The sequence below is a fragment of the Acomys minous genome, assembly GCF_964271855.1.
Source record: "Acomys minous genome assembly, chromosome: 15".
NCBI classification, from domain to species: Eukaryota; Metazoa; Chordata; class Mammalia; order Rodentia; family Muridae; genus Acomys; species Acomys minous.
This window is the reverse complement of record NC_140497.1, coordinates 91,673,554-91,694,976: the sequence shown is the minus strand read 5'-3', so window position 1 is coordinate 91,694,976 and position 21,423 is coordinate 91,673,554. Positions and strand designations below refer to the sequence as shown.

Below are 21,423 nucleotides of genomic sequence, written 5' to 3'. Positions count from 1 at the left end.
ATCACATATAACCATTTGTGTTCAATTTTCTCGGGAACAATAAAGCTTTATGCACTCTAACGGTGATAACAGAGCAAATTCCTCTCTGTACTGCCACAAGGGAAGCAGCCCAGGTTTCTCCCGTGAGCACTGGGGATAATAAATCTTATTTATTCAAATTGAATTTTTTCTTTGGAGCCTTAAATTTAAAATATTTTATGTATTTGCTCATTGTTTGCTTTACCTAATCCTTCAGATAATGTCTATCTATATTCAGAGACTATTTCAATTGTAAATGCTACTTAATTCTTCGAGTCAGGTGTACTCATAAGATATTTCAACTTCTAGCTCAGGTAGTAGTAAGGCATCTGTAGTGATGGTTTAAATTGCAGTGGGCAAAAGACGTCCTAAACTTACAGCAATAGCACTGAATTTATAAGTGGTAGCTGTCATGGGAAACCAGTTTGGAGAGTGGTTTCAGGATCATCCCCAACGCAAGTCATTCATTAATATATATGATGTAATTTTATGTTTAACCACAACTGAGTTCTTTTCTCTGTGATATCACTTGATATAAAAAGTATCCCTGAGAAACATTCCCTTAAAATACTAAGAATCTATGACCAACTAATAAACTTGTTTGATATGAAAGCATCCATTCTATTAGGCAGTGAGACACTGACCGTCTACATTAATACATTAGCAAGATAATAAATCCAGTATATCCATTAAGCATACCAATTGGTTATGCAAAACCAAATGGTCAGCTTTAAAACATATACATACAAATAACACTAGGTAGAATGAGAAAGTTATATTTATATATTTAGGTGTGTGTGTGTCTGTGTGTGTGTCTGTGTGTGTGTGTGTCTGTGTGTGTGTCTGTGTGTGTGTCTGTGTCTGTGTGTGTGTATGTCTGTGTGTGTGTGTCTGTGTGTGTGTCTGTGTGTGTGTATGTCTGTGTGTGTGTGCCTGTGTGTGTGTCTGTGTGTGTGTATGTCTGTGTGTGTGTGTGTCTGTGTGTGTGTCTGTGTGTGTGTGCGTGTGAACAACAATGTAAGAAAAAGAGGCCAAGGATTTGAAAGCAAAGAGGAGTACATGGGAGGGTAAAAGAGAAGGGAGAAATTTTATACTTATGTTACAATATCGAAAAAAATTAATGAAAGATGGTATGTGGGCAGGAAGAATGTTATGTGCATTTGACTTGACGAAAAGACAGATTCCAAAACTATAACTAATTCTCACTCTGCTTTGTGAAAGAAAATTCCAAGTGAGAGCTGACTTTATAATTTCTGTATGCCTAGTATGAAAGGCTGAACTCAAGCTGAGATGGGCTTTAAAAAAATAATGTTTGAGGGAACAAATGGCATTGATTATAATCACAACTTGTTGAAAGATATAAAACCATAGAGATATGTCTGATGTCTTTCATCATGCAGAATAATGAGCACCTCAGATCATACCAAAACTAATTGTCATTTCCCCCAAAGTAGAAAAGTCTTGCTCATTCATAGTTTAGTGTGTTGTTAATTAGAGACTTTGGATCTCTGTTTTTTATGTTTGTCTATTTTATGTGTGTAGGTGTTTTGCATGCATGCATGCATATGTGTGCACCATATATGTTCCTGTTGCCAAAGGAAGTCAGAAGAAGGTGTCAGAACCCCGGAACTAGAGTTACAGATGGTATGAACACTGTGTGACACTGAGTTACAGATGTGTGAACACTATGTGACACTGAGAACCAAACCGAGTTTCCCCACAAGAGCATTATATTTTTCTGCTTTGATTTCAGGTCATTTTTACCTAATCTTTTCTAAACTGCATAAAGTAATTTGGACCATTTTACTCCTTAGTATCCTGAGGATCAAATCACTGTGGTGTCTTTTGTTTACCCGTTTAACCAATCCCCTGGAGTTCATGCTAAATAGAACAGATAAAATTAGGACTAACCTGAACAGCATTGCCTTGCCATGGATCTATCACCCCACTCATCGAGCTAGTAAAGACAGTATATCAGTCTTTTTATGATAATTTATTTTTAAAATATCAAGGTATTATTTCTTTAGGTACAAAGACAGAATAACCAAGAACCATATGTTCTTAGTTGTATTGGATTCACGGGGATAAATGAGTTAATATGTGCCTTTTAAAAGATTGGAGAGGTCTTAGGATTTTATTTTACTATTGATATTTTGGATATTTAATTACAAGTATAAGATATCAGAGGAAAAATTAATAACAAAACGTTTTGAAAGTGCTAAAATTCACTGAAACAAACTAATAAGCCATCAGAAATGACAGTGACTATACCAGTAATATTTAGCAAAAAGTAAGTATATTTATTCAGGAATATAATTTTGCTTTTAAAATATGTATCTCCATTCTGTATAAGCAAATTCAATATGTACTTTATATATAATTAAACAACACAATTTCAATTAGATATATAAATAAAATAAAAATTTAGTGCTGCAACCAAATTTTTACATTGTAGCAAAACTATATTCTAAGTCATAGGGCTAAATTACTTTTCATGTTATTATCATCTTACCAGCTTGCAATACGTTTTAGTATATGGAAGCCATGGGATCAGTTTGTACAAAATTGGGGGAAAGTCACTTGCTATACTAAGCAGGTATCCTTTGTTTTAGCTTTGTACATGAATTTTGTACATTGCAAAGATTAGGTCCAACATGTAAACCCAGAAGACAAGGAGCTGTATGCCACATGTGACCGCAAATATCAGAAAATGGATAGTGAGACCATCTCATTTCCAAGAAGATGTGTAGGTAAAAATTTGAGGGAAATTCATTCATCTAGCAAATAAATTGACTAAAGCTAAGAAAATGCCACATACTTCACAACAGTAACACTTGTAAATACTGAAGAGAACAGATGAGACTGTGGCCTGAAGCTTTGTAATAACTTCATCCGTGAATGAACAATTAAAAATAAAATTTATATAACACCAAAGATGATGATGGATGCAAAATACGGAAGAAAGAAAATAATCTTGCTCTCCTGAAAACTAACTTTGAATGTTGAACTGTGTCACTTATTATTCACAAAAGAGAATAAACAATGTTGCACAAAAGTGATTTACAGGATTAAAAATAGAACTGGTAAGAGGAGCACTTTCAGTTTACAAAAATAAAATTAGAGCCATGATTTGTAGTACACATCTACAGTCTCAGAGTTCATGGGGCTGAGGCAGGAGTTTGTGAATTCAAAGCCAGAATGACTGCATAGCAAGACTTGTCCCACCAACAAAATAAGACTTCATTTTGTCTAAGTATTGCTTTATATGTCACAGTGTAGACTCAAGATAGGAATATGCTAGATTAAATACATCCAATAACAGAGTAATTAGAATTCTCCAGAAAACCATTGTAGCAGACAAGAAATGACCTGCAACATAAACTCTGTAATTAGACTCAAGTGTCTTTCCTCCACCAGATGTGTCCATGTGTGAATGCCAGGAACACACAACTCTGAGCCACTGAGTTATCTCCAAAAGTATAAAGGTTTGAAGATTAAATAAATAAATAAAATAAAATAGGGAAATGTTTTAAAGATGTAGACAAAAATCTATATTGAAAATAAGCACTTGGGCATTTTCTTGTTTCAGGTAATAATCAGTAGGCATAGACTTATGGCAAAATATATGAGAATATGATGAAGAAACTAAGGTCTCGATTATGAAGTGAAGTAAGAATAATATATCTTAAAGTATTTTGTTTGATTTACCACAAAATCAGCTTTAAACCACAATGGTAACAATAATTTTTATATTGTTTTTGTAATTATATAATTATACTTATATAATTTTTATATTATTTACATGTGTTTAGCCAGGTATTTGATTCATTAGATATATGATCCAAACAAATATGTTGATATGTGTGTGTGGTAGCAATAGGAGTAGTAGTTAGTAAAATGATTACTGCAATAAAGAAAATTATTTTATCTATCACTCTCTACTTACTGTTTTTCCTTTTGCTTCAAGAATACATAAAAATCTCCCAAACTAAAATTTTTAGTAAATTTTAATGAACAACAGTGTTAAGTATGTTTTAGTAAACATACACACTACCCATTAGTTATCTAAACTTATTTATCCTATATGAGTAAAAAAATATACCCTCTTTGAAAATATTAGGATTATATTGACTATGTTACAAATATAAATAATATATAATACTTTTTATGGTCATGCGCACATTGTGTTATAATACCCAGATTTACAACAGAGACATGACCACCTGAACATAGACGCCATCACAGATGAATCTGAAGGACATTATTATAAGTAAAATAAGCCAGACCCAGGTAGCCAGTTTGTCTCTTTATTACCAAAGTTGACTTCATATTTCATCTATTTAGAAAATGCATTTAGAAGCAGAGACTATTATGAGAAATTCCACAGCAGTAACGGAGTTTATTCTTCTTGGACTGACAAACGACCCACAGTGGCAGCCTGTGATTTTCACGTTTCTCCTTGTCACCTACATGCTAAGTGTGACTGGAAACCTCATCATTATCACCCTAACCCTCTCAGATGCCCATCTGATGACGCCCATGTACTTCTTCCTTCGCAATTTCTCTCTCTTAGAAATATCGTTCACATCTGTCTGCATTCCTAGATTCCTTGTTACTGTTGTGACAGGAGATAGAACCATTTCTTACAATGGCTGTGTGGCTCAGCTGTTCTTTTTCATTTTCTTGGGAGTGACGGAATTTTACCTTCTGGCTGCCATGTCCTATGACCGCTACGTGGCCATCTGCAAGCCTCTACACTACACGACCATCATGAGCAACCGTGTGTGCGTTCTCCTTGTCTTCAGCTCATGGTTGGCAGGGTTCCTGATCATCTTCCCGCCAATTAGCCTTCTTCTGCAGCTGGACTTCTGTGCCTCCAACATAATTGACCACTTCATCTGTGACTCTTCTCCAATGTTGCAGCTTTCTTGCTCAAACACTCGCTTCCTAGAGCTCATGGCATTTTTGTTAGCTGTGGTAACGCTCATGGTCACCTTGACGTTAATTATTCTCTCTTACACATATATCATCCGGACAATTCTGAGAATACCTTCTGCAAATCAAAGGAAAAAGGCCTTCTCCACCTGCTCCTCCCACATGATCGTTGTCTCCCTATCTTACGGCAGCTGCATCTTCATGTACATCAAGCCTTCTGCAAGGGAGAGGGTGACTTTAAGCAAAGGGGTAGCTGTGCTCAATACCTCAGTGGCTCCTCTCCTGAACCCCTTCATCTATACCCTGAGGAACCAGCAAGTGAAGCAAGCCTTCAAAACTATGGTCCAGAGGATCCTCTCTTCTTCAAAGAAATTAACATGATCATGAGGAAAATGGGTCTCCAAAGACAGAGCTGAATGAAAACCTCTCCTTCTCTACATAGGCTCTTCCCCAACACATCGTATTAAACTTTACTAATAAGATGGAGCAAAATGTATACAGAAAATAAATAGAGGCATAAGATGAAACATATTGATGTCCCTAAATTTTTATTTTTCTAAAGAAAATATAAGTAAAGTTGTATAGAAAGTAAGAAACGTATTTTATTATTTGGCACTATATTTCTTAAAAACATATTATCCAACTGAAAATGTCTCTATTTCCACTAATATTTTTTAATGTAAAATCATGATCTCTAAGGGTCTATTGCTATCCTGACTTTAGGTTAAGATTCTTTCCACTGGCACAATTGTCATTTCTAATGACAGGCTACCAACTGAGCAGGAGGTATTGTGTGCAGACTGGTGGGACGCTGACGTTCTTCTGATCATCTGGAAATCCTGAATGCCGGTTACCTGAGTCTCAGGCTTTAGCTACTACTCAGTGTGCAATCCTGTCTTTCATCTTTCCACGGAATCCTTTACAGAGGTTTCCTTCCTCACACTTACAGTTAAGACAATGACTTTTGAAAGTAGCCAAGAACGTGAAAATAGTGTCCCAAGATTGGTCCTGTAGTTAATGAGTCCCTCAACTCCTGTGTTTCATTAGGGAGATTAATTGTCTTGGGAAGAAGCTATGAGTCTGACTAGACACTGGGTAAGTGACTAGATTTTTAGCTCCTTGGTTTTCAGCTTGATCTGAATACAAGTCAATGTGATGAGTTTCCTGTGTGAGTTAAATGAATAATTATTCTCATGAACGAGAACAACCTGAAGTGCTGATTGTTTCCATTGTGCTCCCATGGGATGATGTGCACTTCACTCGGGTATATTTTAAACTAGTAAAATAAAAAAAAAGGAAACTACATGATATTTTATTTTATTATAAATCCATTATTGAGGCAGTTGTTAAAGAGATGAGACCATGTAAGTTGACGTTGTAAGATAAAGCAAGTAAAGCAAACACACAAAACAAAATTCTGAAGTGTAAAAATACTGCAAAGATTTAGAAAATGAATGTCTGTCGGTACTGCCTGGGTCCTGTTCCTCTGTGGCCTTGCAAGATCCCATCGCTAGGGGAAGGGGATTGAACAGTGGGCCATAGAGTTCATGTCCAGGACAGCTCCTGCTCCACTTTCTAGGGGACCCATGAGGAGACTGGGCTGCCTGTCTGCTGCACCTGAACATGGGGCCTGGATCCTTCCATGTATGGTCCTTGGTTGACGCATCAGTCTCCACTGGCCCCCATATGCCCAGATTTTTTGGCTTTGTTGGTCTTCTTATGGAGCTCTTGTCATCCCCAGGTCTTTCTGTCTTTCCCACAACTTTTTCACAAGACTCCCCATGCCTCGCCCAATATATTTGAATTTTACACTGCAGTGTTAAAAGTCCTTATGAAATAAGTCACATTTAACTTTAATTACATTTATTTTAATATGGAAAAGGAAAGGGAATATAAACTATAGGCGGAGAGAAATTGAGATTAGAGAAGGTTAATGGAAAATGAGAGAGTAAGGGAAAATTTATCCTATTGCTTAACAAAGCTAATCTGAAGACGCCAACTCCAATTTATGAAAACTGGGGCAGGGGTGAACACTTGCCAACAAACTGCTGTTCTTTATGAGTTCAAACTGCCTGGGTCCATTTATACAGAAGTATTTCCTTTTTTCTATTATTGTTCTGTTTAAATATTTGTGGTGATTTTGAATAAAAGAAATCTTACAGATAATCTGCATAGCTTGGGGGTACTGATAAAATTTTGATTAATTTTGTGTGTGTGATTTTTATTTATATTCCATTATCAGTAAGAGCTTAATGATTTTAATTTTTCCAGCCAAATACCCTGTTATGAAATCAAGGAATACAGTGCTGTGCATCTACAAATTATAAATTACATTTAGACACTAGCCTATTTTTATCATTTTCCACATTAAATGCAAAAATTATTATTTAAAGTTACAGATTATCAGAATGTATGCACACATGCACTTAGAAGACACATTGTGACTCCACTCACAGAGAACAGAAATATATAAAACACAAATATGCATGAAGGTGACTATAGTCGATTTTGTGGTTGTATAATAATTTCATTCCTGTTGCCACTTCAGTATGCACAAGCATTAACAAGTATCCCTAAAAATGTCTAATTTTCTCTACCCAAGTAATAATTTTTTGACTGAAATAATTAATTACATCAGTAAAAGTGATATTTTACTTTTTATTTCATCTCATTTTTCACCATATATATAATATGTACAACAAACAAAATTATATATCGACAAGGTGTTTAGAAGCTGGGAAAGTGATCCATTTTGTAAAGTGTTTGTCATTCAAGCATGAAGACCTGGGTTTGGACACACAATATCTATGTTAAAAGCAAGGTATGATGGTATGCACCAGGAAGCCTCACAGAGGGAGGTGGGGATGGGAGGACCAGCCCTGAAATGGGTGATTTCCAGGTTTAGTGAGAAACCATAAGGTAGAAAGCAATAGAGGAGAACACCAGACATTGGCCTTTGGCCTGCACACATACACACACACACACACACACACACACACACACACACACACACACACACCCAAATTTATGGGACACATTGAAAGCAGTGCTAGGAGGAAAATTCCAGAGTCCCTGATATAACACATGTCAGCAGCTCACTGGCAGTTAATGGTCCAGACTCTGGGGACTGTGCACCCCTCCTCTGTGGGCCAGTTAGGTGGCCTGAGGCATGACCCACCTGTGCTCTGCACTTTGCGGACCCCTCTCACCTAGGGCCCTTCAGGACTCGTGGTCTGTGGCTCCTAGCCTGGTCCCTAGTCTCTCTCCTGCAGATCAGATATTCTGCATATTTTGTGTCATTTTGGATCCTCTCCCGACCTTCCTTTTTCGACTTTATATTTTTTCCCATGTATTTCCTCTTCAAAGTGTGCTTTGAGTTTACCTGTCATTCTTGTGCCTAACTTTTCACTTTCCAGTATTTCATCTGTTTTTGTTTTTCTGATTTTTGAATATGACATTCATAGTTGTAATTAAAATATAGCTAGTTAGGTGTGTGCTATACTCTAATTTTCTTGAATCCATGTTTCAATTTTTCTTATAAACTAAATTTTTTAAATTGCAATTATTTCTGCAAAAGTTTTTTTTTCTTTTCATCTCTGGCATGCAAGAATTTGAAATCTTTAATATTTGGGATATTAATTTTGGAAGCTCTGCTTTGTTAATTCAACATTACTTTTTGTTTAAAAAAATACCGTTTGGTTCATTTCCGCTGTGCTGTCTTTAGGAATTATTGACTCATTTTTCCCATATCCAATCAAGCAGTGTGCCCATCAAAGACATGATTCATTTCTAGTTGCTTTTGATTTCTGGGATCTCCATTTGATTCTTTCTTTTAGTTTTTATTTCTCTAGTTATACTAGTTATCAGATACTTGCTTGCTCTCCACTATTCCTATTAAAGCCACTGCCATACCAATCACTTAATAGATTAAATTGGTAATCATACTTTTAAATTCCTGGTCAAAGAGCTCCAATTCTTGTTACATCTGGTTCTGGTGCTATTATCTTTTGTAATGTTTGTAATGCTTGTAGTCCTGTTGGTGTGGTGGCTGATGACAGTGCTTTGCATTCTTCCTGATTAAACCTGTCTTCTAGGTTTGCGTCTCCAGGCTGTGACTTTCATGAGCATATTATTGTGCAACCATCAAGTCAAGAACTTATGCATAACAGTTGAGTATCCAAAGATTAACTATTAATAATTTGCTGCTGTGTGAAAATGTTACTGATAAAACAAATATCTGTAATGTGTGTTTGTGTGGTGCGTTATTGCTTGTGTGTAGGGGGTACACACACACACACGTAGTTTCCATGTGTGTGTGGGCTTTTTGTTATTTCTGTTGTTATTGAAGTCCAGCTTTAGTCCATGGTGATCTTACAGGATACAAGGTATTATTTCAATATTCTTGTTGTCTGTTGAGGCACGTTTCGTGACCTACTATATGATCAGTTTTGGAGAAGTTTGCATGAGGTGCTGAGAAGGTATAAGTTTTTGTGTTTCAGTGAAAAGTTCTATAGATATCTGTTAGATCCATTTGACTCATGATATCAGTTAGTGTCATTATTTCTCGGTTTAGTTTCTCTTTTGTTGACCTATCTTTTGGTGAAAATGGGGTGTTCAAGTCTCCCACCATTAATGTGTGGGAATCGATATATGGTTTAAGTTTTGTTAATATTTCTTTTACAGATGTAGGTGCCCTAGTATTGGGGGCATAGATGCTCAGAATTATGATGTCATTTTGGTTGACTTTACATTTGATGAGTATGACCTGTCCTTCCTCATCTCTTCTGTTTATTTTGGTCGAAAGTCTATTATATATTAAAATGACTACACCAGCTTGCTTCTTGTTCCCATATACTTGGAATAACATTTACCAGCCTTTTTCCCTGAGGTAATGTCTATCATTGAGGCTGAGATGTGTTTCTTGAATGCAGAAGAATGTTGGGTTTTATTTACGCATCAATTCAGTTAGTCTGTTTCTTTTTATTGGAGAATTGAGACCATTGATGTTGAGAGATATTAATGAGCAGTGACTGGTAAGTTCCTTGATTTTGATGTTGGTTTCAGTAGAGTATTTGTGTAGTGATATTTTACTACAGTGAAGTTATCTATTTCCTGTGTTATTTTGGTAATTTTTATCACTTTGGGTTGGAGTTTCCCTTCTAGTAACTTCTGTAGGGCCAGATTTGTACATAGGTACTGTTTGATTTTATTTTTGTCATGGAATATCTTGTTTTCTCCATCAATAGTTATTGAAAGTCTTGCTGGGTATAGTAGTCTGGTCTGGCATCTGTGGTCTCAGAGGTTTTTCAGGCCCTCTGCCCAGGCCCTTCTGGCTTTTATGGTTTCTGCTAAGAAGTCAGGCATAATTATTATACATTTGCCATTATATGTTACTTGGCCTTTTTCCTTTGCTGTTTTAATATTTTTCCTTTGTTCTGTACATTTTGTGTTTTGATTATTATGTGGCAGAAGAATTTTCTTTTCTATTCTGTTCTATTTAGTGTTGTGTAGGCCTCTTGAATATCTGTGTGCACATCCTTCTTTAAACTGGGGAAATTTTCTTCTACAATTTTGTTGTAAATATTTTCTGGGCCTTGGAGCTGGGTGTCTTCTCTTTCCCCAATGCTTATTATCCACATGTTTCATCTTTTCATGATATCCTTGATTTCTTGGATGTTTTGTGTCAGGAATTCTTCAGATTTAACATTTTCTTTGATAGTTGCTTCAAGTTCTTCAGTTGTATCTTCTACTCCAAAGAATCTTTCCTCCATCTCTTGAATTCTGTTAGAGAGGCTTACCTCTGCATATCCTGCTTTCTTCTCCAAGGTCTCTCATTCCTAGCTTTCTTCTGTCTGTGATTTTGTCATTGTTTCTATTTCATCTTCAGACCTTGAACTGTTTTATTGATTTCCTTCATTTGATTGTTTGAATTTTCTTGAATTTCTTCCAGCGATTTCTACATTTCCTCTCTATAAGCCTCTTTAATGTCCTCAGTGTGGTTGCCTGCATCTTTGTGCATTTGTTTATGGATTTTGTTTCTTCCATTATTATCTTCATGACTAAGGATTTGAGGTCATTTTCTTGTGCTTCAATTGTATTTGAGTTCCCAGAGTTGAATTCTTTGGGATAGCTGGGTTCTGGAGACGCCATATTGCTTTGGGTTTTGTTGTTTGTGTTTTTTATGCTGGCCTTTAGTCATCTTGCTCTTTCTGATGTTGGGAGGTAGTTTCTGGTGTCCTTTACTAGTCATTGAGATTAGTTCATTGGTGAGTGTCTATAGGTTGAGAACCCTCACCTGTGGGGGTCAAGGAACCCTTCCCTTGATCAGGCAGGTGATCTGGTTTCAGATCCAGGTTACTCTGCTCTGCACCCTGGACTCTCCACTAGGTCAGCAGAAGCTGGTGCTGGCACTCTGCAGCCCAAGGGTCAGTTCAAAGTAGTGTAGGTATAACTGGTTATCCTGCCTTTGGCTGAGCTTTATAAACCTTACCCTTGGGCACTGGGTCTTTCTGGGCCTAGGTTCGGTCCTGCTTAAAAGAATAGATACCACCCTCTCACTTGTGGTGGTTGGCTAGGATTCTTCCCAATCCATTAAGGCCTGTTCAGACAAGCCCTAGGGCATGAGAACCCACACACACACACATTGTGGCAACTGGTAACTAGGCTTCTGTCCAATCCATTCAGGACAGTCAGTTCAGTTCCTCCAGAGAGTGTGGGACTGGCTCCCTGGGTTGAGGCAGCTGGCTAGATTTCTGCCTGATCCCCTCAGGCTGGTTCAGTCCCTCTTGAAAGCAAGGGAGTCCCTGCTCGATAATGGTGGCTGGCTAGGTTTCTGCTTGATCCCGTTCAGACTGCGCTACCTTAGATCAATCAACCCAAGAGCATGGCTGCAGAGTTGTAGCTGTAGAATTGTGTCCACAGCCACCCAGGCGCCCACGTGAGTCCTGGGTCTCTCTGTGTACTGATCTGATGTCAGATCTATCCAAGCTCCATCCTCTCAACTCGTCCTGGCCCAGCAGACACTGATGCTGTTTCTCTGTAGCCCACCAATCAGTCATAGAGAGAGAAAGAGTGCAGGTAAGGCCAGATAGGCTGTGCTGAGCTTTGGATCCTGTGCCCACCTAGTGGCCTAGTCGCCGGCCCCTGGGGCATTCTGTGGAAGGGCATGGCAACTCTGAGGTCAGACCCACCCATTTCCTGGTTCCTCCTCAGGCCAGCAGATTCAGAATCTGGTGCTTCACCACCCACATTTCAGTCTCAGATACCACGTCTATGATATAGAGCACAGATGCAGCTTGCAGGTAGATACGGGTCCAGACTCTAGGACTGGGCACCTGTTCTCCATGGGCCAGTTGCATGGTCTGAGGCCAGACCCACCTGTGCTCTGCGCTGTGTGGACCTCTGTCACCTAGGGCCTTCCAGGTCTTGCTTTCTGTAGCTCCCAGCCCATTCCCTAGTCTCTGTCTTGCAGATCAGATACCACCATATTGGATCTAGAAGATTTGTTTTTATTTTTCCTTTTCTTGTTTAGTTTTTTCAGCCCTGGAAAAACAAGTGCATTTGAGTAACATTACACAGATTGATCAGGTAATAGGTAGGAATATATAAGTATACATACATATATGTAGCAAAAATCAATACAAATGAGCCCATAAATTTGAAAGAGAGCAAGAGGGGCTATATGGGAAGATTTAAAGGGTGGAAGAAAGGGGAGAAGTGGTATAATTATAATCTCAGAACTAAAAAGATATGAGAGTGGGAGAGTTAGGTGGGAAGAGGAAAGGGATGGGTGGGCATGAAAGGGAATAAGTGCTAACAGGTAGATGAGCATGGTTGAAATACACTGTCAAATGTAAAAATGTCATAATAAAGCACATTATTAAGCATAATTAATACATGCTCATTTAAAACACTAAAATTGGGTTGCAGAGATGGCTCAGAGGGTAAGAGCTCTGGCTGATCTTCCAAATGTCCTGATTTCAGTTCCCAACAACCACAGGGTGGCTCACAACCATCTACAATGAGATCTGGTGCCTTCTTCTGGCATACAGTCATACATGCAAGCAAAATACTCTATACATAATAAATAAATACATCTTTTTTTAAGAAAATGTACTTTAAAAAACACTAAAATTTTCCATGAGAAAAATAAATATTATATAAGAAGAAGAAACTATTTTTAAAAACTCTATGGAATTTTATTCATCCACAACTTAAAATAAAATTCTGTAATTTTCAGAAAAAATAGTGAAAGATTATAGTACTCATCTTGTTAAAAAAAATTTGTCAGATTCAGAAAGACAAATACTATATATTTTGTCTTATATACAGTATCTAGACTGTGTGTGTGTGTGTGTGTGTGTGTGTGTGTGTGTGTGTACATGTGCATGTCTTAGGAATGTAAAAATAATATTAGCTGAGAAAGAAAAGAGCATAAAGCAAATGGAGAAAGAAAAGTTATTAAGAACTAAGAAAGACACTGGATCTTTCCTCAGATCTAGATTTAACTACATATTATTAGTGTGTGTATATTTTAACTATATAATATATAATGTGCATACATACTATATATACATTTTCGCATAACTATATGATACATATGCATGCACATATATGACATGAAATCAGGAGTATTTAAAAGGAGGAAGAGACCACGGAAAGTGGAAACAAGTGGAAAGAAGGGTGGTGGAGATATGGATATGCTCAAAATACAATATTTGTGTATGGGTGTGTCAGGTTTAAGCCCATTTTGAATATGACAATGATTTAATTTTGATTATTAAGTAATAAAAAAATGAAATTTTCATACTACATATTTTGATAATGTTCATCACTCCAAAAGCAGTTTATTTGCATGTGATAAGATGTTTTAGACAGAAAATTCTGAATAATTAATGAAGCTCAGACATGAGGAGAGTTGGGGGAAAACAGAGGGTCTGCAGAAAGAGGAAAAGTGTGGGTGGAGTGTTGGGAGCCATTTGTAAATGTTCTATGTCCATAAGCGTTGCTCCCGTGCTCTCTGCTCCAGCATAAGAATCACACAGATTGCCGAGACCGTGATTAAGCAAGATGTTCTGCCAAGTGCACACTCAAGGTCTTCAGACTTTCAGAAAACTACCCTGTGGCCTCAAGGCTGAGAGTCGATTGAGATTACACCACTATTCCCGTGAGAATGTCTGCATTATCTGAGAGCGCCCTTTTGCTTTCTTTTCCCATGCCTGAGATGTGTATACATTTAACTGGTGAATAAAGTTGAGGGGTCGTGTGGTATTGACTGCAGGCCCTCTTGAGCCTATCCTGTGTTTCCCACTATTTCTTGCCTCAGTTTCTTATTTCTGTTCTTTTATTTCTCAATCCTCATTCCCTGGTCTAGGCTCTGGCAGTGAAGGCATCTATGTTTAGATCTGCTCTGGAGTGTAGCCTCTCAGAAGACAGGATTGCTAGGCTTCTGTCTGTCAGCATAGCAGAGTATCATTAATAGTGTCAGAGGTTGGCTTTCCCCCATGGGGTGGGTCTCACATTGGGCCAGTCATTGGTTTGCCGTTTCCTCAAACTCTGCTCTACTTTTATCTCTGAACATCTTGGAGGCAGAGTAAATTTTTTATTGAAGTTTTTGTGGGTGGGTTGGAGCTCCCCTCTCTCCACTAGGAGCCCTGTTTAGTGAGAGGATGTCCTCTTCAATCTCCATGTTCCCTGCTACTAGGACGCTTAGCTAGTCAACCCATATCCTCCCAGAAGTCTGCCTTATCTTAAGCCTCTAGTTTGTCACAGACTTGCCTCCACCCACAGTTTCTCTTCTCTCTGCAGGTCTTATGTCTTCCCCCATGCCCTGTCCTGTAGGTCTTCTGTCTTCCCCCCATGCCCTGGCCTGTTCAACCCAGGTCGGACCTCCATCCTCATTTCTTTCTGTGTTCCCTCTCCAATCTTGTTCCTTCTCTTTAACCACTTCCGATGAATATTCAATTTCCCCTTCTGAGTGATATTTAAACATCCTCCTTTGGCACTTCATTGTTACTAATCTTAATTGGGTCTGCTTCTCCTGTACTATACAGCTAAAATCCACTTATAAGTGAGTACATACCATGTGTATCTTTCTGTTTCTGGATTGTCTTTTCTAGTTCCATCCATTTGCCTGAAATTTTCATGATTTCCTTGTTTTTAATAGCTATTCAGTATTCCACTGTGTAAATGCACCATGGTTTCTTTATCCATTCTTCAGTTGAGGGACATCTAGTTTGTTTCCACATTCTGGCTATTATGAATAAAGATGCTATGAACATAGTTAACCAAGTGTCCTTGTTGTATGGTGGAGCATCTTTTGGTATATTTACTCAGGAGTGGCACATCTGAATCTTGAGGTAGAGTTAGTCATAATTTCCTGAGAAAGCACCACTTCACAATGCCAGGTTTATAACAGCTTTATTTATACCTAACTTAACTGGAAACAATAAGAATGCTCATTAATAGGTGAATGGATTTTTTAAAATGGCATACTTGAAAGACAACATATTATTCAAGTTAAATAAATACTTTGGAAAAAGCAAAACTATATAGAATATAAACTTTTTGGTGGCTACCAGCTCTTGGTAAGGAAAAGATAATCAAATGTACTTTTAGCAAGCACAGTTGGTATATACTCACTTATATCTGGACACTAGCCCAAGGGATATGTCTCATGAAAGTCTTCACTTAGCAGGAAAGTGGGGCAGAGGGGAGGACATCGTATGGGGACTCTAGGTGAGAGAAGCATGGGAGAATAGGGAAATAGAAGGATCCAGAGGGTCCTAGAAACCTACAAGAAGAACATTATGATGGGCAGATCTGGGCCCAGTGGTCCTGCTCAAACTATGGCACTAGCCAAGGACAATACATGCAGTAAACTTCAAACCCCTACCCAAATCTAGCCAATGGACAGAACATTCTCCACAGTTGAGTGGAGAGTGTTGTCTGACTTTCACACATACTCTGGTGCCCCATATTTGACCACATCCCCTGGTTTGGGAGGCCTGGTGGCACTCAGAGGAAGGATAGCAGGCTACCAAGAAGAGACTTGATACCCTATGAGCATATGCAGGGGGAGGAAGTCCCCCTCAGTCACAGTTATAGGGAAAGGGAGTAAATGGAAATGGGAGGGAGGGAGGAATGGGAGGATACAAGGGATGGGATAACAATTGAGATGTAATATGAATAAATCAATAAAATATATATTAAAAAATAAATAAAAATAAAAATTGCCTTCAAAAAACACACAATGAAATTATAAAGTGTAACTAATAATTGCAAAATGCAATTTTCAAAAATGATAAATATTGGTTTGCCAGAGAGTATCAATATAACCAAACCTACAGGAACTAAGCTTCATCCAAAATAATAACTTCCTTTTTCTGAATTTCCTGAAAACCCTTGGGAAATGTACCATTAAGTTAACACATGCAGCAGGCTATAGATGTGTGACATTGGTCAGCCTGCTTTGCCAGCATTTCAGTACAAGTTTTCTACCAGGTCAGCAACAATCCCCTAAGCTGTCTGCATAAATGTTCAAGTCTTGTGATAATATTTTGAAAAGAAACTGAGCTGTGCCATATATTCCCTATGGGATTTATAAGACTTGTGTCCCTAAGAAGGAAAATTTTGTTTTTCCACACCCAGAAGGCTCACATTATTTGCAGAAATATTTTTGAGACTACAGTAAGTAAAACGTCATTTGTAGAATGAACTAATTGTTATCACCTCAGGGACATGATCGCTTGATTCAATAATGAAGAAATAGTAAGAGCCCTGGAGACTGTGCTTACAGGTATGTAAATATTCATGTTATTTATAGCCACCACTATAAGTAATTAATGCTGGGTGAGGAATAGGGGTAGATATCATTCCATGATCAGAAGTCCAGCCTTTCCTTTTGCTGAAAAAGGTCCATACGAGTAAAATGACATCAACAAAATGAAGATTTTAATACAGGTAAAAGGAACATACTAGTCCTTCATTTGTGTCTCCATTATAAGGCATATGTGTGAACTAGATAATTCCTTATGGTATAAGAATGCAGCGATGGAGGACATAATGATAATGTCAAGGTTGAACAGCAAACATTCTCTTACCTAAATGATTCCCGTACATTGATATTTTATGATACCAGAGCATCATACTTCAAATATTCTAGGTTCTAATTTCTGCATTACTACCCAAAATTATCCATCTATTTCCTAGTGAAAATGTGGGGGTGCTGACTGAATCTCTGGAGTTGATGCCTGTGTGATATATGTTGGTAATACTAATTACAGAATTACACACACTTATTAACAGACATGTCTGGAGGCTGATGGTCAACATCAAATACACACAAAAGTCAGGTATCTTCTTTATAATTGTAACAACTCTTGCTTATTTGGCAAGAGAGCATATTGCTACATTGTATTACACTTTGAGTTTTCAGGAGATTTGTATTTCCTGTAGTTGATTTCCATTAACTTTGTATAAGGTCCCAAGTTCTGCATATCCACAAAGTAGTAGATGTTTGGATTATTAATAGTGTCCTAGTAGGTATGAAATAACATCCCATCATGGTTCTTACATGTGTGTTTTTCTCATGATTACTGATGGTGGACTCCTCACACTGTGTTGGGCCTATTCTATGTCTCCTTGGACAAATATCTTTTCATGGGTTTTTTCCTATTGGTTAAATGAATTTCTTAGTCTTTGAGTACTGTATTGCATGAGACCACAATATATTTTGGAGATTAGTTCTTTCCAATATGTTCGACATTTCAATATGTTCAGCAAATATTTCTTCCATTTCATGGGTTGCATCCTCAAACACAATTCTGAGAATTATTATTCTTAGTGAACTTCTCTATGTTAGATAACAAAGAATCAGACTCTGCACTTATAATAACATTAGCTGATAAGAATCTAAGTGTCAGGATATATTTATGATTTTCAAATATCTAAGCTATCCTGTATAGCTGCATATTTAAGTATTATCACACTTCCTTTTTATAAATTTTTTGTTTTTACATATACATTTGTATTATTACACATATATACAAAAACTGCCTACAGCAAGAAGAACCATGAAATAATCAGGACTTATTTAAATGTTACATTTTGGCTATCTATATTTGACAGCCTTGAAGAAAACATCTCTCCTATCTTGACGGGTCTAAAATTGTGAATATAAATCAGTATCTATCACATCTCATCCTTATCAACTTAAAACATCTATCTAGACCTAAAAACTTCTTAACCCCTAAACAACTAAGCTTCACTGTACAACTAAATTATCTGGTCTTCAACACCATCAGAGACTTGAAAAGAAGTAAAATTAATTACCTGAGTAGACAGGAGGTGCAGGGTAGCTGCTTGCCAAATGAGATGATAACAGAGGCAGTTTGCTGCCTGAGCAGTCACCCAAATCTCTATAACAATGGAACATCATCTTCACCTTCTGGCCCAATATATCTGACAAAATATTTGTGAGGCAGGAATAATTAGGGACTTGCTTACCTTGTCTTGGCAGAGACTGGCTGTCCACTCTGCCTGCATCCAGGCTTGGCCTTTTTTAGGCAGAATTTCTTAAATGGTTGCAGGTTCATCAAGAAAGAAAAAATAAATAAATAAATAAATAAATAAATAAATAACCTTCCTAAAAACCTAAGCTTTTCTTTCTCAATTATCCCATAGTGAATGCTGTAACTGATTCCCAGTCATTGCAGAAGACAGAGATTCACTACTGTATTAGGATTTTGAATTTAACCATACAAATTGGTAGATAATAAATTATTTAGATTGTAATAATATTTTGGTGCATGAGTAGTTTATAGTGATGAGAGAAAATAAGATGATAAGCAAAAGAGTTGAATAATAATAACCTTCCAAAACCTATTATTTTTGAACTACATGTATGGGGTAATGTTGCTCTGTCACTACCCTAGGTTTCTTTACTCATCTCTATTTAAAGTATTTTTATTTCTAGAAACATTACTCACTGAAAAGGATAGTGAAGAGTGAAAACAAATGGACAGATAAGTGAAAATTCCAATACTGGCATAAGTAATAGGAACAATGCTCTATTGGAAGTCCATTTAACAATATTACTTTCTGATGGTAGCAATAAAGGTAGTTAGTGCATCAGTATGACAGAGAGCACTAGGTTTTAGATAGGAAAGTAAATTATCAAAATGTTAAAAAAAATACCTTCAATTTAACCTTAGTTCAAATCTTCCTAACACTGCAGTAGGAACATATGAGGCATATTTGAACATACTGTTAAAGGTTTAAAATAAAATTTAAGTTTTAGCCACCCATGCAATTAACTGTGTTCTCTGTATCTGACAGTTTCAAGATCATCAAAATATGCAGCATGATGTCCTCTGTGTAAGCATGAGCTCCGGAAAGTTTCCCTCTTCCATGTTAACATGACCAAAGATATCACCATTGTCCAGTATCATTTATGCAGATGCTCCCAGAAGGAAGAATCTTGGAAGAGTTCCTGGTATTTTCCTCCCATAATATTCACACTCCCTCCTCCATGAGGTTCCCTCAGCCAAAATGTAGGACTGTAGTGTAGATGTATCTATTGGAGTGAGACTTCGCAATGAGCAACTATCTACATTGTGTACAGGTGTGGTTTTCTGTGATGGTTTCCACTTACTGTAAAGTGGGGCCTCTAGTGAACTCTGGGAGGAGTATTATCTCTCCCAAAGATAAGCGGCTTTATCGGTTGTTTAATACAAAGTAGTGAGCCTTGACCATTCCCAACAAAGGTGTTTACATTCTCTAGATGGATACATAAAGTGTATGTTGAGGAACTAATATGCCAGGGGAGCCATTAAGAACTAATAGTAATTAGTCTGTCAAAAATAATAAATAATACATATGCATATATATAATACCACATAATCCAGTATAGAAACAAGAACATGTAGAAACATAAAAATTTGTAGTCAATGCTAGCAAAATTAAAGTCTTGTGAAGAAATAGTTAAGTGACAGAAAAGAGCTTTCTATAAACAACCATCCACATTAAGCCAAAGAGATTGCTCTATGTTTAAAAAAATAGTTAATGTCAGGGCAAGTTCACAACTGAAATAGAGATGCCTTCACTTTAACCATAGGATAACTGAGTGTCTGTGGAACATCCAGTTTCTACAGAACAGAATACTATCTGCAAGACAGGCCTGGAAACAGCTTACAAAGAAACGAGTGTGGATTACGTGGTGAGCAAGACTTCATAAAATGAAGATATCTGATTTTTGGAATTCATCATGTAAATGCTAAACTTCACTAAGTGAGTAACTCATGGAGATTATAGTACTTTAATAAGATGTAAAATTAAATCAAGAGATCTGACGATAAAATATTGGAGTGCTCCAGTATTTTTCATATCGAAAAACATAACAAAACAAAATAGTAAAAAAAAAAAAAATAGAGATCTAAAGCAACAAGAAAATGGAGAATACGGTGAGACCAACTTAAAGAACTATAGAAACTTATACTTTAAAGCACTGGCTGTGTCAGGCATTGGACTTAGGCAAAAATGAAGATTGTGTGGGTCTTAAAAACACTACAGATGTAGAATTAAAATCACAACACAGATAGTTAAATCCTAAACTATATAGGAGTGAGATAGCAGGACACTAATACCTTTGGCGATTGGTTGTTTCTTCTTAAGGTATATTTTTAATCACACCATATCTTCACCCTTCCCTTTCCTCCCTCCAATTCCTCCCATTCACACCTCTCCACTCTCCTTCAAATCACTGTCTACTTCTTTCATCAAGTGTTATTGAACATGCATATGCATTTGTATGTACATGCCTATTCCTGAATATAACCTGTTGAGTCCATATGCTACTTGTATGTGTGTTTTTAGAGCTGAGAATCTGACACAGGACAACCAATTGGTGTGCTCTTCCTTGAGGAACATCACCTCTGCTGCTCACAGCTTTACTAGGCGTCTTTAGTTCTTCATGTAGGGATGAAGGCTCATGAGCTTCCTCCCGTGTAGCTCAGGCTACTCATTGGTCTCATCCTTACTCAGCTCATGTCTAGGAAGTCATGTTGCTGAGATATTCTGCGTTGCCCCTGGTGTTAATAGTAGACATAATCTCACAGAAAAGTGCCTGGTCCTCTGATTCTTACACTCTTTCCACTCCCTCTTCCTAAAGGCTCCCTGAGCCTTTGGTGTGGGGGTGCTTTGTAGATATATTCATTGGAACTGGGCTCCACAACTCTACATATTGATTGGTTATAGTATTCCATAGTGGTCTCCATCTGTCCCAAAGAGATGTTTCCTTGAGGAGAGGTGAAGACTGCATCCTCTGTAAGTACACAGACAAGGGTTTATAGATTGTTGTTGAAATTATGCTGGCTTAGTAAAATAGTGGTTGAAATTCCCCTCCAATGCCACGATTTCACTAACACCAAATAGCCAGCTATGATCTCAGCACCATTTTTACTCTCCCTCTTG

General features: G+C 37.3%; 1 protein-coding gene across 1 annotated transcript; it reads left to right on the top strand.

Moving 5' to 3' along the window:
* Positions 1-4,365: 4,365 nt before the first annotated feature.
* LOC311584223 (olfactory receptor 6C75-like) lies at positions 4,366-5,334 on the top strand (the record flags this gene model as incomplete). Its single annotated transcript, XM_084758322.1, has 1 exon — positions 4,366-5,334. One exon carries the CDS (start codon positions 4,366-4,368, stop codon positions 5,332-5,334), a length of 969 nt encoding a protein of 322 aa, XP_084614448.1.
* Between the last annotated feature and the right edge of the window lie 16,089 nt (positions 5,335-21,423).